We start from the raw sequence: 17325 nt of genomic DNA, 5'->3' as shown, positions 1-17325 counted from the left end.
AGAACACACCAAATGGTTCTTCTTTCGAGACCTTCTTTAGTGATCGCAATTTTCCTTCCCACGTGGTTGAAGGTGCCCTCCAACACATCTCATCCACATCCTGCACCTCCGCCCTCAAACCTCACCCCTCCAACTATAACAAGGACAGAATCCCCCTGGTCCTCACTTTCCACCCTACCAACGTTCACATTAACTGCATCATCCGCCCACATTTCCGCCACCTCCAAAACACACCCCACCATCAAGGATATTAGATTAGATTAGATTACTTACAGTGTGGAAACAGGCCCTTCGGCCCAACAAGTCCACACTGATCCGCCGAAGCGCAACTCACTCAGACCCATTCCGCTACATTTACCCTTGCCCCTAACACTACGGGCAATTTTTAGTATGGCCAATTCACCTAACCTGCACTTCTTTGGACTGTGGGAGGAAACCGGAGCACCCAGAGGAAACCCACGTAGACACGGGGAGAATGTGCAAACTCCACACAGTCAGTCGCCTGAGGTGGGAATTGAATCCAGGTCTCTGGCGCTGTGAGGCCCCTTTCCGCTTTCCACAAAGACCATTCCCTCCGTGACTACCTGGTCAAGTCCACGCCCCCCAACAACCCACCCTCCTGTCCTGGCACCTTCCCCTGCCACCACAGGAATTGCAAAACCTGCACCCACACCTCCTACGTCACCACCATCCAAGGCCCCAAAGGAGCCTTCCACATCCATCAAAGTTTCACCTGCACATCCACCAATATCATGTATTGCATCCGTTGCTCCCGATGTGGTCTCCTCTACATTGGAGAGACTGGACGACTCCTAGCAGAGCGCTTCAGGGAACATCTCCGGGACACTCGCACCAATCAACCCCACTGCCCCGTAGCCCAACATTTCAACTCCCCCTCCCATTCTGCAGAGGACATGCAGGCCCTGGGCCTCATCCACCGCTGCTCCCTCACCACTCGACGCCTGGAGGAAGAACGCCTCATCTCCTGTCTCGGAACACTTCAACCCCAGGGCATCAATGTGGACTTCACCAGTTTCCTCATTTCCCCTCCCCCCACCTTACCTCAGTTCCAACCTTCCAGCTCAGCACTGTCCTCATGACCTGTCCTACCTGCCAATCTCCCTTCCCACCTATCCGCTCCACCCTCCCCTCTGACCTACCACCTCCATCCCCACCCCCATTCACCTATTGTACTCTTTGCTACCTTCTCTTCTCCCCAGCTCCCCCTATTTATCTCTCCACCCTGGAGGCTTCCTGCCTCTATTCCTGATGAAGGGCTTTTGCCCGGAACATCAATTTTCCTGCTCCTCAGATGCTGCCTGACCTGTTCTTTTCCAGCGCCACTCTAATCTAAACATTTTCATCCATATGCCTATCCAATTACCATTAAAATACCCTTAAAGTTGGAGAGTCTACTACTATTGCGTTCCATGCCCTGACTACCCACTGAGTAAAGAAACTACCTCTGACCTCTGTCCTATATCTGTCACCCTTCAATTTAAAGCTATGTCCCCTTGTGCTAGCCATCACCATTCGAGGAAAAAGGCTCTCACGGTCCACCCTATCTAACCCTCTGATTATCTTGAATGTCTCAACTAATTCACCTCTCAACCTTCTTTTAACGAAAACCGCCTCAAATCCCTCAGCCTTTCCTCGTAAGACCTTCCCTCCATACCAGGCAACATCCTTGTAAATTTAAGTTGAACTTTAAGTACATTTAAGTCGTCATTGGACAAGCATATGGACGTACATGGAATAGTGTAGGTTAAATGGGCTTCAGACTGGTGTGACAGGTCGGCGCAACATCGAGGGCTGAAGGGCCAGTACTGCGCTGTAATGTTCTATGTTCTAAATCTCCTCTGAACCCTTTCCAAAGCCTCAACATCCTTCCTATAATGTGGTGACCAGAATTGTACGCAATACACCAGTGCAGCCGCACCAGAGTTTTGTACAGCTGCAGCATGACCTCGTGGCTCCGGAACTCAATCCCTCTACTAATAAAAGCTAACACACCTTTTTAACACCCTATCAACCTGGGTGGCAACTTTCAGGGATCTATGTACATGGACACCAACATCTCTCTGCTCATCTGCACTGCCAAGATTCTTACTATTGGCCCAGTACTCTGTATTTCTGTTGCTTCTTCCAGAGTGAATCACCTCACACTTTACTGCATTAAACTCCATTGGCCACCTCTCAGCCCAGCTCTGCAACTTATCTAAGCCCCTCTGTAACCTGTAACCTGCAACATCCTTCAGAACTAACCACAACTCTACCAACCTTACTGTCATCCACAAATTTACTAAACCATCCTTCTATGCCCTCATCCAGGTCATTTATTTAAAATGACAAACAGCAGTGGACCCAAAACAGATCCCTGTGGTATACCATTAGTAACTGAACTCCAGGATGAATACTTTCCATCAACCACCACCCTCTGTCTTCTTTCAGCTAGCCAATTTCTGATCCAAACCGCTAACTCAATCTCATATTTTGTGCAATAGCCTACTGTGGGGAACCTTATCAAACACCTTACTGAAATCTGCATACACCACATCAACTGCTTTACCCTCATCCACCTGTTTGGTCACCATCTCAAAGAACTCAATAAGATTTGTAAGGCATGACCCACCCTCCACGAAACAGTGTTGACTATCCAGTATCAAATTATTCCTTTCGAGATGATTATAAATCCTCTCTCTTATACTCCTTTTCAACACTTTACCCACAATCAAAGTAAGGCTCACTGGTCTATAATTACCAGGGTTGTCTCTACTCCCCTTCTTGAATAAGGGCTCAATATTTGCTATCCTCCAGTCTTCTGTCACTATTCCTATAGACAATGATGACATAAAGATCAAAGCCAAAGGCTTGGAAATCTCATCCCTATCTTCCCAGAGACTCCTAGGATAAATCCCATCCTGCCCAGGGGACTTGTCTATTTTTACACTTACCAGAATAGCCAACACCTCCTCCTTGTGAATCTCAATCCCATCTGGTCTAATAGCCTGTATCTCAGTATTCTCCTCAGCAACATTGTCTTTTTCTCGTGAGAATACTGACGAAAAGTATTTATTTAGCACTTCCCCCATCTCCTCTGACTACTATCTTTGATTGGCCCTAATTTTACTCTAGTCATTCTTTCATTCCTGATATACGAATGGAAAGCTTTAGTGTTTTCCTTGATCCCACTTGCCAAGAATCACTGTGAAATGAAAAATAGTGCTGAAATCGAGAGAGATGGTGACAAGCTAAATGTCTTGTGCAGAATGGGAATCTGATGTCATGGTCAAAGCTCAAAGATTTGATGAAGCATCCTAAAGAAGGAAACCAAGGCAGAAAAACAGAGTGATTTAAGGAAGGAGTTTAGGATCTACACAACTAAAGGTACTGCCATCAACAGAGGTACATTTAAAATCGAGACTGCTCAAAAACAGAACCCAAGGAGTGTAGCTATTGTCGAGTTGTGGCATCCAAGAACATTACACAGAAAGGATTTGATCTTCATTACTTTCCAGTATCCAACCATTTGCCATGAAATTCCTTGCCTTTTTAATCTTTCCTAAGTGCATTACCTCACATTATTCCGGTTTGAATTCCATTTAGTACAACTCTGTCCACCTGAGTTGTTTTTGAAATCCACTTACAGTTTATAGCTATCCTCCTCACTACCTTAACAATTCACACGCCACCTTCGAACATCTTGATTATATCCCCTACATTTAACCTCAAATCATTAATGTATACCACAAACAGCAAGGAATCCAACACCAAGACTTGTGCAACCCCACTGGAAATGGACTTGTAGTCACAGAAACATCCTTCCTCCAACATCCTCTATTCTCTGCCTTTCAGCCAATTGTGGATCCAGTGTGTCTCTCTGTCTTGGATTCCATGGGCTCCTAACTTTCTTGACCATTAAGTTTTGCTAAAGTCCGTTAGACCACATCAAATGCATTATCATAATTTCTCCTGATCACTTTCTCAAAAAAAATTGATCAAACTTGTCAACACGAACATCTGAATATCACCAATTAATCGGCATCTGTTCAACTAGATACATTTAGTTCCTCAGAATTCTTTCTAATAACTCATCCACTGGTGAGGTTAGATTGACTGCTCTGTAATTTCCAAATCTATTCCTTCCTCCACTTTTTAATGATGGGGCATTGTTGGCAGTCCTCTGGCACCTCACCCTTAGCCAAAGTGAATTACTGCAGGAGCCCCCAATATCTTCTGCCATACCTCCCAGTTGGGCCTGCAGGTTTATTCATGTTTAAGGCTGTAAAACCTCCTCTGTTTAATTTATTTTAATATTTCACAATCCGCCATTTTGGTGTCTGTGCCCTGTTATCCTTTTCCACTGTGAAGACTGATGGCAAATATTCATTAAAAACTGTTCCCTTCTCTTCTAGGTCCACATATACATTACTTCCATGACCTTTAAAGGCCCTTGTCTTTCCCTCATTACCCTTTTGCATTTTATTTTTTTTTAGATTAGATTAGATTACTTACAGTGTGGAAACAGGCCCTTCAGCCCAACAAGTCACAATGCCCCGCCGAAGCGCAACCCACCCATACCCCTACATCTACCCCTTATCTAACACTACGGGCAATTTAGCATGGCCAATTCACCTGACCTGCACATCTTTAGACTGTGGGAGGAAACCGGAGCACCCAGAGGAAACCCACGCAGACACGGGGAGAATGTGCAAACTCCACATAGTCAGATGCCTGAGGCGGGAATTGAACCCAGGTCTCTGGCGCTGTGAGGCAGCAGTGCTAACCACTGTGCCACCGTGCCGCCCCGAATATTTATATTTCTGAGTTTTATTTTTTTCTATCCACTACTGCTCATTCACTCTCCTAGCCTTTTTTTTAATACTCCTGCAGGAACTCTGCCAGATTGAGCCGTGTCTCAGACAAGTTCCTCTTCTTTTCCTAATCATGATGTTTACGTTCCTTGACGCCCAGAGTTCTATGGTCGTGGTCTCATCCTTTGTCTTTACAAGAACATATTTGCCTTGTATTCTTACTGTTTTTTTTCTGAATGCCTTCCACTACTCAGAGTTTTATCTGCAAACAGCTGTTGTCAGTCCACTTGGGCTAAATCATATAGAGTCATAGAGAGTCCAAGTCTTTGTTTGGAAAGTTAAAATCCCCTACCATAACCACCTTATTATTCTTACAAATAGCTGAGATCTCCTTACAAGTTTGTTTCTCAATTTCCCTCTGACTATTAGGGATCTATAATACAATCCAAATAAGGTGATCACCCCCTTCTTATTTCTCAGTTCCACCCAAATAACTTCCCAGGATGTATTTCCAGGAATATGCTCCCTCAGCACAGCTATAATGCTATCCCTTATCAAAAGCACCGCTCCCCTTCCTCTCTTGCCTTCTTTTCTATCCTTCCTGTAGCATTATCTCAGGAAAATTTGCCTTTCCCTAGTTTGGAACTTTTATCACAGCCCATCCTTCACATAAAACAGTATAGCACAGCACAGGCCCTTTAGCTCTTGATATTATGTCATCCTTTTATCCTACTCTAAGATCAAACTAACCTACATACCCATCATTTTACTATCATCCATGTGCCTATCCAAGAGTCGCTAAAATGTCCCTAATGTATCTGACTCTACTACCACCACTGGCAGTGCATTCCCTGCACCCACCACTATCTGTGTAAAGAACCGACCTCTGACATCTAATTACCTTAAAGTTATGCCCCCTCACGATAGCCGTTTCTGCCCTGGGAAAACGTTTATGACTATTCACTCTATCAATGCCTCTCATCATCTTGTACACCTCTATCAACTTGCCTCTCACTCTTCATAGATAGAGTCATAGAGATGTACAGCATGGAAACAGACCCTTCAGTCCAACCCGTCCATGCCGACCAGATATCCCAACCCAATCTAGTTCCACCTGCCAGCACCCGGCCCCTATCCCTCCAAACCCTTCCTATTCATATACCCATCCAAATGCCTCTTAAATGTTGCAAATGTACCAGCCTCCACCACATCCTCTGGCAGCTCATTCTATACCCGTACCACCCTCTGAGTGAAAAAGTTGCCCCTCTCACCCTAAACCTATGCCCTCTAGTTCTGGACTCCCCCAATCCAGGGAAAAGACTTAATCTATTTATCCTATCCATGCCCCTCATAATTTTGTAAACCTGTATAACGTCACCCCTAAGCCTCTGACGCTCCAGGGAAAACAGCCCCAGACTGTTCAGCCTCTCCCTATAGCTCAAATCCTCCAACCCTAGCAGCATCCTTGTAAATCTTTTCTGAACCCTTTCAAGTTTCACAACATCTTTCGGATACAAAGGAGAACAGAATTGCACGCAATATTCCAACAGTGGCCTAACCAATGTCTTGTACAGCCACAACATAACCTCCCAACTCCTGCACTCAATACTCTGACCAATAAAAGAAAGCATACCAAACGCCTTCCTCACTATCCTATCTACCTGTGACTCCACTTTCAAGGAGCTATGAACCTGCACTCCAAGGTCTCTTTGTTCAGCAACACTCCCCAGGACCTTACCAATTAAGTGTATAAGTCCTGCTAAGATTTGCTTTCCTAAAATGCAGCACCTCTCATTTATCTGAATTAAACTCCATCTGCCACTTCTCAGCCCACTGGCCCATTTGGTCAAGATCCTGCTGTAATCTGAGGTAACCCTCTTCACTGTCCACTCCACCTCCAATTTTGGTGTCATCTGCAAACTTACTAACTGTACCTCTTACGCTCACATCCAAATCATTTATGTAAATGACAAAAAGTAGAGGACTCAGCACCGATTCTTGAGGCACTCCACTGGTCACAGGCCTCCAGTCTGAAAGGTCTTCTATCTTTGAGCCAGTTCTGTATACAAATGACTAGTTTTCCCTGTATTCCGTGAGATCTAACCTTGCTAATCAGTCTCCCATGGAGAACCTTGTCGAACGCCTTACTGATACACTCTTCTTCGCTCCAATGAGAAAAGCCCTAGCTGTCTCAACCTTTTTTCATAAGACATGCCTTCCAGTCCAGGCATCATCCTGGTAAATCTCCTCTGCACCCTTCCTATAATGGGGTGACCAGAACTGAACACAATATTCCAAGCGTGGTCTAACTAGAGCTCTACAGAGCTGCAGCATATCCCCTGCTAATGAAAGCTCACACACCATATGCCTTCTTAACAACCCTATTAACTTGGGTAGCAACTTTAATGAATCTATGGACATGGACCACAAGATCCCTCTGTTCCCCTACACTACCATACATATTGACAAGATTCGCCTGGATGCAACGTTTGTGTCTGCTTACATATTTTAAAATTCCCTTTATTACTGCCTTATTTATCTTATGCTTCTCTGAAATGTGAGTATATATTTGATCCTCTATCTCTCCCTGACTGTTTGCGAAAGCATATAGCACGTACCCAACAGCATGTTTGCCCCTTTATGTGCTTTCAGCCTCAGCCCATATGGCCTCATTTGATGATCCTTCCAATGAAGACATGGAAAAAATGCAGCATATTGAAACATTGGTGCCATCATCTTCATGTAGATTAGGACAGTCAAATTGATAGAGGTAGCCATGAGGGAGTATATTCAGAGAGTATATTCAGAATAGTTTCCCGTGGGCGGCACGGTGGCACAGTGGTTAGCACTGCTGCCTCGCAGCGCCGGAGACCCGGGTTCAATTCCCGCCTCAGGCGACTGACTGTGTGGAGTTTGCACGTTCTCCCCGTGTCTGCGTGGGTTTCCTCCGGGTGCTCCGGTTTCCTCCCACAGTCCAAAGATGTGCAGGTCAGGTGAATTGGCCATGCTAAATTGCCCGTAGTGTTAGGTAAGGGGTAGATGTAGATGTAGGGGTATGGGTGGGTTACGCTTCGGCGGGGCGGTGTGGACTTGTTGGGCCGAAGGGCCTGTTTCCACATTGTAAGTAATCTAATCTAATCTAATCTAATCTAATCTAATCTAAAAACAATAGATTGTGGTTCCAACCAGGGATCAAGCTCTTTAATATACAATGAGACAGGTTTAATAAAGATCTCAGAGTAAAGGATCCCTTCGATAACAGTGATCATAACATGATAGGACTTGGGGTCCAGTCTGAGAGGGAGAAACTTTGGTTAGAATCAACCATGCTAAACTTAAGGACAATTACAAAGGAATGTGGGCAGAACTAGATGCAGTGGACTGGAAAAGGAGTTTAGATGCAGAGACAATAATAGCAAGCCTTTTAAAAATAGCTCATGATTGATAACAAAGATGTATCCCAGTGACAAAGAAGAATTCTCAGAAGGAAATAAATCAACTATCTATGGTTAACTAGGGAAGTTAAAGATAGCTAGGAAAAAGTGAGGACTGCAGATGCTGGAGATCAGAGCTGAAAATGTGTTGCTGGAAAAGCGCAGCAGGTCAGGCAGCATCAAAGGAGCAGGAGAATCGACGTTTCGGGCATGAGCCCTTCTTCAACTCATGCCCGAAACGTTGATTCTCCTGCTCCTTGGATGCTGCCTGACCTGCTGCGCCTTTCCAAGTTAAAGGTAGCATCAAATTGAAAATAAAAACACTAAGCCAGAGGATTGGTTACATTTATTAAAAAAAACAAAGGATTGTAGCGACTGTAAAGAGGTTGGCTAGGTGGACTTCATAGAATGAGTTCCTTATTGGGGTTGTTAATCTGATCCAATCAGGGAGCCCTGACTGACAATATAAATAGGGGTGCATCAGAGATGTTGACACTTCGGTAGCTGACTCTGAATGAGGCAGTACTAAAGTCAAGGAGTGTTCATGCATAAATAAAGGGTGACTTGGTGATGAATACCAGTCTCTGTGAAGTTATATCAAGACAACGAAACAAAAACCCAAAAAATAAACTAAATGATTAAACTTACAACAAAATCAAGTCAGACAGCAAAGCCTATTTAAATATACAAAAAGAAAGAGTGACCAGAGAGATTTTATAGAATGAGGCTGGTGAAATAATAATGAGCATTCAGGAAATGGCAGAGGAACTGAATAGAGGAACCTCGATTATCCGGCATTCTATTAACCGAACAAAATACTCCCCGCCCGAGGCATTCAGGTAATCGAGGTTCCTCTGTAAATACTTTGCATCAGTCTTCATAGTACATGACGCTAATAGCAGTATTATTAAAATAGCAGTATAAAAAGGGATGGGGAAGAAATAAATTCAATAATTATCACTAGGGAAATTAATGGGGTTAAAATTAAGATTCAGAAAACTGCCAATGTCACACCTTATTTAAAAAATGAAAGAGACAAAGACCAGGTAACAATAGGCCAGCAGTGGGAAGAGTGTAAGCAAAATGGAAGACAGACATCATGGGATCAGGTTCTGAAGTTGTGGAATTCAAGATTAGATTAGATTAGATTAGATTACTTACAGTGTGGAAACAGGCCCTTCGGCCCAACAAGTCCACACCGCCCCGCCGAAGCGTAACCCACCCATACCCCTACATCTACCCCTTACCTAATACTACGGGCAATTTAGCATGGCCAATTCACCTGACCTGCACATCTTTGGAGTGTGGGAGGAAACCGGAGCACCCGGAGGAAACCCACACAGACACGGGGAGAATGTGCAAACTCCACACAGAGAATCGCCTGAGGCGGGAATTGAACCCGGGTCTCTGGTGCTGTGAGGCAGCAGTGCTAACCACTGTGCCACCGTGCCGCCCAATTTGAGACCATGAGACTGTAAAGTTCTTAAGTGGAAAATGAGATGATGTCCCTTAAGTCAACATTATTTTAAGACATAATTTGAAAGAGCAGGACAGTTATTCTGGGTCTCTGAAGCAATATTTATAGAAATACAGCAGCAAGAATAGATCATTTGGCCCTTCAAACTACTTCACCTTTCACCATGATGATAGTTTGATCATCCAACTCTTTAGCCTGTTTCTGCTTTTCTACCATACCCTTTGATCCCTTTAGCCCCAAGTGCTATATTCAACTCCTTCTTGAAATCATGTAATATTTTATTATATAATTGCAGCAATTCATCCCTGCTGCTGTACTCAAATCCTCTCCACAGCCTTTGCTGCACCTACATGGTTACCTTCAGTGACTGGTTTATGAGGGATACCCAGGTCTTGTTGCACATGCCCCCCTCTCAATTTATAACCAGATTATAATCGACCTTCCTGATTTTGTTTCCAACGTGGATAAGCTCATATTTATCCACATGATGCTACATCTGCCATGCATTTGACCACTCACTCATCTTGCCCTAACCCCATCACTTAAGCATTCCTGAGCCTTCTCATAGCTCACCCTCCCACCCAACATTGTATCAACCACAAATTTGGAGATATTAGATGGAGGAACCAAATGTAATAGGTTTTGTGAATAGCTTAGGTCCTCACACTGAGCCCTGTCATATCTCACTCGTCATTATGTAGAGGACTGGGGTGGACAAAGTTAGAAATCAAACGATACCAGGTTATAGCCCAAGAGGTTTATTTGAAATCACAAGCTTTCAGAGCATGGTCCCTTCAGGTGAAGTGTGAGGGAATCTCACAGAACACAGAATGTATGGGCAGAGAGATCAAAAGATCATATAGATGGTGTGAGTAGAGTGTCAAATAATAAGTCTCTGCAGGTGATCAAGAGTTTTTGATGGGGTGTGAGTAAAGTGTCAATAGCTGAATAACAACCAAAGGAATAACCTATAATCTGATTAAATGAGGCAAAGAGATAATTACAAAAATTTAAGATGGTGCTGGAAACAAACGAAATGACTGGAATAACATGGAACACAAACAAAAGCCACTGGAAAAGCCAGCAGTATATGTGAAGGAAGGGTCACCAGACCAAAAACATTAACTCAGATTTTTTTTTAACAGATGCAAATAAAAACTGAATGAACTGCGGACACTGTAAATCACAGGCAAGAACAGAGGTTGCGGGGTGGGGGGGGGGGGGGGAGGAGGAGGAGAAGGAAGTATAGGAAGTATGTCAGCAGGTCTGGCGGCATCTGTGAAGACAAATCAGAATCAACATTTCAGTTCCACTGACCCTTCTTCTGGTTTTTCTTCACAGATGCTACCAGATCTACTAGCTTTTCCAACAGCTTCTGTTTGTGTTCCATGTTATTCCAGTTATTTGGTTTGTCTCCAGCACCATCTTATTTTTAAGTTTTTGTAATTATTTCTCTACCTCAATTGATCAGATTATAAGTCATCTCTTCAGTTGTTATTCAGCTACTGACACTTTACTTACACCATCTAACACTCTTGATCACCTGCACACTATTCCACACTCCACTCACCCAATCTGAATAATCTTTTGATCTCTCCACCCATAAATTCTGTGTTCTGTGTGCTTCCCTCTCACTTCACTTGACTAAGGACTACACTCCAAAAACCTGTAACTTCATATAAACCTGTTGGATTGTAACCTGGTCTCATGTGATTTCTGCCTTTGTCCATTAGTCATTGCCTGCCATTCAGAAAAAAAAAGTTTATTTATACTCTACTTCCTGTCTGCAAACTAGTTTTCTATCAATTTCAATACAAAGGAACCTCAATTATCTGACATTCGATTATCCAAATTTTGGATTACTTGAACAAGATCGCAATGTCCCAATACATGGCTAAGCTATCTTATCCGGCATCGATTAACCGAACGATATACTCCCTGACCTGGCCTTCGGATAATTGAGGTTCTTCAATACAAAAACATCCATCCCTATATCCCTGAATCAACAACACTAAAACAGTGGGAGTTGCTTTGTACAAACCATATTTTGTGTAGCCTATTACAATAATTATTCTTTAAAATAAATAATTCTTTAGCAGTGAGGCACTTTTGGACAGAATTGGATTGCAAAAAGCACCACATAAATGCAAGTCTGCCTTTTTCTTGCAGTTACTTATAATGGACCAATTATTCATAATTTGGTTACCTCCTGCCACCAAGGAGCGCAGCCAAAAGAAGTCTCGACGAGTGGGGGCACCCACACCGGTTTTGGCACTGGCTGGAATGGATGCTTCTGTTGTCATGACTACTGGAGGTTTGAAAGATGTTTGGTCCTCCTGCAGCTACAAAAAAAATTATCCAAAGTTAATCGAGCGCTAGATATCTCACAAATAAAGTATCACCAATGCTGCTTTCTATTTCTTCTCAAACATAACATTACTGTTCTGAATATCCCAGCAAATCTATGAACATTCAAAGAGAAAATTACTGTAATGTGATCAGATGGTGGATAACAATGGTCGTAGTGAACAAACAGGAAGATGTAATTATTCTCGATTGGATATTAAAGGATGTGAGGAGTGAGCAAAGGAGAGAGATTCAATGAGGTGAAATAATAAATAATATCTCACCTCTCTGAGCTACAAGTTCTAGATTCGTGAAAAGGGGAAAGATTTGCTTTCTGAGTACCCCATTAAATCATGTTATTATATTAAAGAGATCGTCAGGTTATTATATCAGCTCCCCTTTCACATCTCTCTTTAGAGGGTGCTTGGTTGGTCTTTCCTGTCAGCATCACCTTAATTTTTCTACCTTCTTATCCCCTCTTTTACCCTCTCTATATTCTTCGATGCTTTTTATTTGTTTGTGGGATGCACGTGTCACTTGCAAGAGCAGCTTTGGTGCCCATCTCTAATTGCTCGAAAGGTGATAGTGAACTGCCTGCTTGAACTGCAGCTAAGTATCAGGAGCTGTTAGGAAGGGAGCTCCAGGATTCTGGCCAAGCAACACTGAGGAACAGCAATATAGCTCTAATCAAGATGGTGTGCAGCTTGGATAGTATGATAGTGTTCTCATGTATCTGCTACCATTGTCCTTCTAGCTGATGATGGTTGCAGGTTTTTCAGGCGCTGTCAAAGGAGCCTTGCTGAACTACTGCAGTGCACCTTGCAGCTGGTACACAATGCTGGCACTATGTTGTGATGGAAGGAATGAATGATGTAGTGAATGGATGGGTTCAAGTGGGCTACTTTGTCCTGGATGTCATCAAATTTCATCTCAAGGCTTCAAGTCAAATAACACGGGAACAGACTTCAGTCCAACACATCCACGGCGACCAAGTCTCCCAAACTGAACTAATCCCACTTGCTTGCATTTGGCCCAAATCCCTCCAAACCTTTCCTATTCATGTACCTGTCCAAATGTTTTTTAAATGTTGTAACTGTACCTGTATCTACCAGTACTTCCTCTGGCAGTTCATTGTCCATACAAACCTACATGAAAAGGTCCCTTTTAAATCTTTCTCCTACCTTAAAAATATGCCTTCTAGTTTTTAACTCCACCAACCAAGTAAAAAAACCTTGCCTATTCATCTTATCTACACCCCTCGTGATTTTATAAACCTCTCTAAGTGTGACCTCTCAATCTCCTACACTCCAGTGAAAATAGTCCCAGCCAATCCAGCCTCTCCCTATACCTCAAACCCTTCAGTCCCTGCAACATCCTGGTATACCTTTTTAGAACACTCCCCGCCCCAATTTAATATCCTTCCTATAGCATGGCAAACACAGTTGAGATGCTAAAAGACTGGTGGGTGGCTAATGTGGTGTCATTATTTAAGAAAGGTGGTAACGAAAAGCTAGAGAACTGTAGACCGATGAGCCTGATGTCAGTGGTAGGGAATTTGTTGAGGGGATTCAAAGGCACAGGAAAGGAGAGGATTGATTAGGAAGAGCAAACATGGCTTTGCATGTGGTTAATCATTTCTCACTAACTTGCTGAGTTTTTTGAAGAACAGTGGTCATTGTCTATATGGATTTCATTTGAAAAGATTCTGCATGGTAGAATCCAGAGAGTGCTAGCCATTTGGATACAAAATTGGTTTGAAATTAGGAGACAGAGGGTGATGGTGGCGTGTTGTTTTTCAGACTGGAGGCCTGTGACCACCGGTATGTCACAAGGTTCAGTGCCAGGTTCACTGCTTTTTGACCTGGCAACATCCTTGTAAACCTTTTCTGAACCCTTTCAAGTTTCACAACAATCCTTCATGTAGGAGAGAGACCAGAATTGCACGCAGTATTCCAACACTGGCCTAAGCAATTTCCTGTATAGCTGCAACATGATCTCCCAACTCCTATATTCAATGCACTGAACAATAAAGGCAAGCATACCAAATGCCTTCTTCACTATCCTGTCTACCTGCAACTTCACTTTCGAGGAACTATGAACCTTCACACCAAGGTCTATTTGTTCAGAAACACTCCCCAGGACCTTACCATTAAGTGTACAACGTTCTGTCCTGATTTGTCTTTCTAAAATGCAGCACCTCACATTTAAGTAGATTAAACTCCATTTGCCACTCCTCAGTCCTTTAGCCCATCTGATCAAGGTCACATTGTACTCTGAGGTAAACTTTGTCATTGTCCACTACACCTCCAATTTTGGTGTTTTCTGCAAACCTTACTAACCATACCCCTTATGTTCACATCCAAATCATTTACATAAATGACAAAAGGCAGTGGATCCAGCACCAATTTCGTCAGACCACGGCTCAAATACTGTGAACAGTTTTGGTGCCATTATCTAAGGGAAGATATACTGGCATTGGAGACAGTCCAGAGGAGGTTCACTTAGGCTGAGGAGAGGTTGAGCCCATACTTATGGGCTTACATAAGCAGTAAAAGAGGCAACTTGATTGAAACATACAAGATTCTTCAGGGCTTGACAGGTTAGACGGATAAAGGCAGTTTCCCCTTGTGGGAGAATCTAGGTCGAGGGCAAAATCTCAGAATAAGAGGCAATGTGGGAAAAAAGACTAAGGGTGTGGCAGACGCAGAGATGGGGGTTGTGAGAAAGGCTGGTAGGGTGTTGGAAAAGAGACATGGAAGATGAAGAGGGGAGGAGAGACACTGGGGAGGAGGGCAAGTTAGGAGATGACCTGTTTAAGACAGAGATGAGGAGAAGTTTCTTCTTTCAGAGAATTTGTTTTGAATTTTTTTTTACAGTAGCCGAATCACTATTCAAGATGGAGATAGACAAATTTTAATCAATAAAGGAATCGTTAATGTGGCGTTAATGATCATTGGATCGACCATAATCTCATTGAATAGCAGAACAGACCCAATGACTGAATAGTCTGCTTCTGCTGCTACATCATATGGTCTTATAGTACTGCTCAAAGCCTGGAATAGGATAGAGGGAAGAGTGCTACCAAGGGAGCCATGACACTATACATTACACACTGCTCATCAGCCCAAACAACCTATTTTTTGTTTTGCTGCCTGTAGGCCAAGTCTGCTATAGCATGAGAGGAAATGGAACTGAACACTACCATAATTGAAATAACTCCACAAAGTGACAGGATACAGGCCTAAGTCACCCCTTATTCACACACAAAATCCTTGACACAAAGCCTGAGGAGAGTCAACTCCCAGAGTGGCAAAATGTCTGGCATTTCTGTTTATATCTGTTAGCCAGGGCTCCCTGTTTGTACCAGATTAACAGCCTCAATCAGTGAATTTATATTCTATGAGGTCCACCTGACTGACCGAGTTACAATAATATTAACCTGAATGGTGTACACTACTCCAGGTGTAGTTTAAACCAAGACAGCCTGTAAGTTTAACTTAACTTCTGTCCTTTGGAACTCTGTTCCTCCAGACATCACCCACATCCCTTTCTCCACTGTCTCCTCCTCTCTCCATCTCCCACATTTCTCTCCCCATACCCTACTAAGCTACCCATAGCCAGAGTCTCTGCCTCATCCCACACTACCAGTCTCAACTCCAATAACACCTCCCCCATTCCTCTTCACACCTTTCAATCTTCTCATTTTCCAATTTCTCTCTCTCTCTCACTCCTCTATCACAGATTCCCTCTGCACGTTTCATCCTACGGACATCACCTCCATGGCCCATCTCACCTCCACTCCTCCCTGCACTACCCATCTCACCCCTAACCCCATCATGTCCCCCTGCCTATCTCGCTCCCACTCCCAACTGTTTACCTACTTCTTCCCCCACTGCCCATCTCACCCCCATCCACATCAACCCCTCAGTCCATGAAACCCCAACCCCCAACATCCTCTCTCTCTGCCTGTCTCACTGCCCCCACCCCCGTCTCATCACACACTTCCTCCCTCTTATCGCCCCCATCCCAAGTCATCATTCTCTTTCCCTCCCAGTCACCGTCCCTCTCCCTCACTCTCCCTATTGTCTCTCTTCTTCCCATCATCTCTCCCTCACTCCCCCCTCACAATCACTGACTCGCCTCACTACAATCTGTCCCCCTACCATTCTCACCCTTCCCTTCTCCCTCATTACCATCCCTACTCAGAGTCACTCTTCCTCCACTCTCCTCCCCTTAATCTCTCTCAACACCCTCATTATCCCTCCATCTACCTATTCCACTCTTTCATTCCCACGGACTCTCCCATTCTTGTTTCCCACTCACTCTGACTAACTCTCCCGAGCACACTCTCCCCGTCTTCCCCCTCACTCCCCCTCCCCGTCCGTCCTTCTTCCCTCCCCCCTCCATCCCCCTCCCCGTCCGTCCTTCTTCCCTCCCCCCTCCATCCCCCTCCCCGTCCGTCCTTCTTCCCTCCCCCCTCCATCCCCCTCCCCGTCCGTCCTTCTTCCCTCCCCCCTCCATCCCCCTCCCCGTCCGTCCTTCTTCCCTCCCCCCTCCATCCCCCTCCCCGTCCGTACTTCTTCCCTCCCCCTCCCGTCCGTCCTTCTTCCGTCCTTCTTCCCTCCCCCTCCCGTCCGTCCTTCTTCCCTCCCCCCCTCCATCCCCCTCCCGTCCGTCCCTCCCCCCCTCCATCCCCCTCCCGTCCGTCCCTCCCCCCCTCCATCCCCCTCCCGTCCGTCCCTCCCCCCCTCCATCCCCCTCCCGTCCGTCCCTCCCCCCCTCCATCCCCCTCCCGTCCGTCCCTCCCCCCCTCCATCCCCCTCCCGTCCGTCCCTCCCCCCCTCCATCCCCCTCCCGTCCGTCTCCCTCCCCCCCTCCATCTCCCTCCCCCCCCGTCCCTCCCCCCCTCCATCTCCCTCCCCCCCTCCATCTCCCTCCCCCCCGTCCCTCCCCCCCTCCATCTCCCTCCCCCCCCGTCCCTCCCCCCCTCCATCTCCCTCCCCCCCCGTCCCTCCCCCCCTCCATCTCCCTCCCCCCCCGTCCCTCCCCCCCTCCATCTCCCTCCCCCCCGTCCCTCCCCCCCTCCATCTCCCTCCCCCCCCGTCCCTCCCCCCCTCCATCTCCCTCCCCCCCGTCCCTCCCCCCCCTCCATCTCCCTCCCCCCCTCCATCTCCCTCCCCCCCCGTCCCTCCCCCCCTCCATCTCCCTCCCCCCCCCCGTCCCTCCCCCCCCTCCATCTCCCTCCCCCCCCGTC

At 45.4% G+C, this 17325-nt stretch overlaps 1 protein-coding gene across 3 annotated transcripts in view; it reads right to left on the bottom strand.

Annotated features, from left to right (window-relative positions):
- slc25a16 (solute carrier family 25 member 16) overlaps positions 1–17325 on the bottom strand; it is a 78349-nt gene that overhangs the window by 53921 nt on the left and 7103 nt on the right. For 2 of the 3 annotated variants that reach the window (XM_072557997.1, XM_072557999.1), the window contains exon 2: positions 11932–12067. In XM_072557997.1, the coding sequence (XP_072414098.1) occupies positions 11932–12028 (97 nt within the window). In that variant the 5' untranslated portion in view covers positions 12029–12067. Of the gene's footprint in view, positions 1–11931; positions 12068–15510; positions 15861–17325 lie in introns of those variants that run through there. The other variant, XM_072557998.1, reaches the window with a different exon arrangement.

The sequence above is a fragment of the Chiloscyllium punctatum genome, chromosome 38 (genome assembly GCF_047496795.1).
Source record: "Chiloscyllium punctatum isolate Juve2018m chromosome 38, sChiPun1.3, whole genome shotgun sequence".
NCBI classification, from domain to species: domain Eukaryota; kingdom Metazoa; phylum Chordata; class Chondrichthyes; order Orectolobiformes; family Hemiscylliidae; genus Chiloscyllium; species Chiloscyllium punctatum.
The sequence above is the reverse complement of the archived record's forward strand: the minus strand, read 5'-3'. Positions and strand labels throughout refer to the sequence as shown.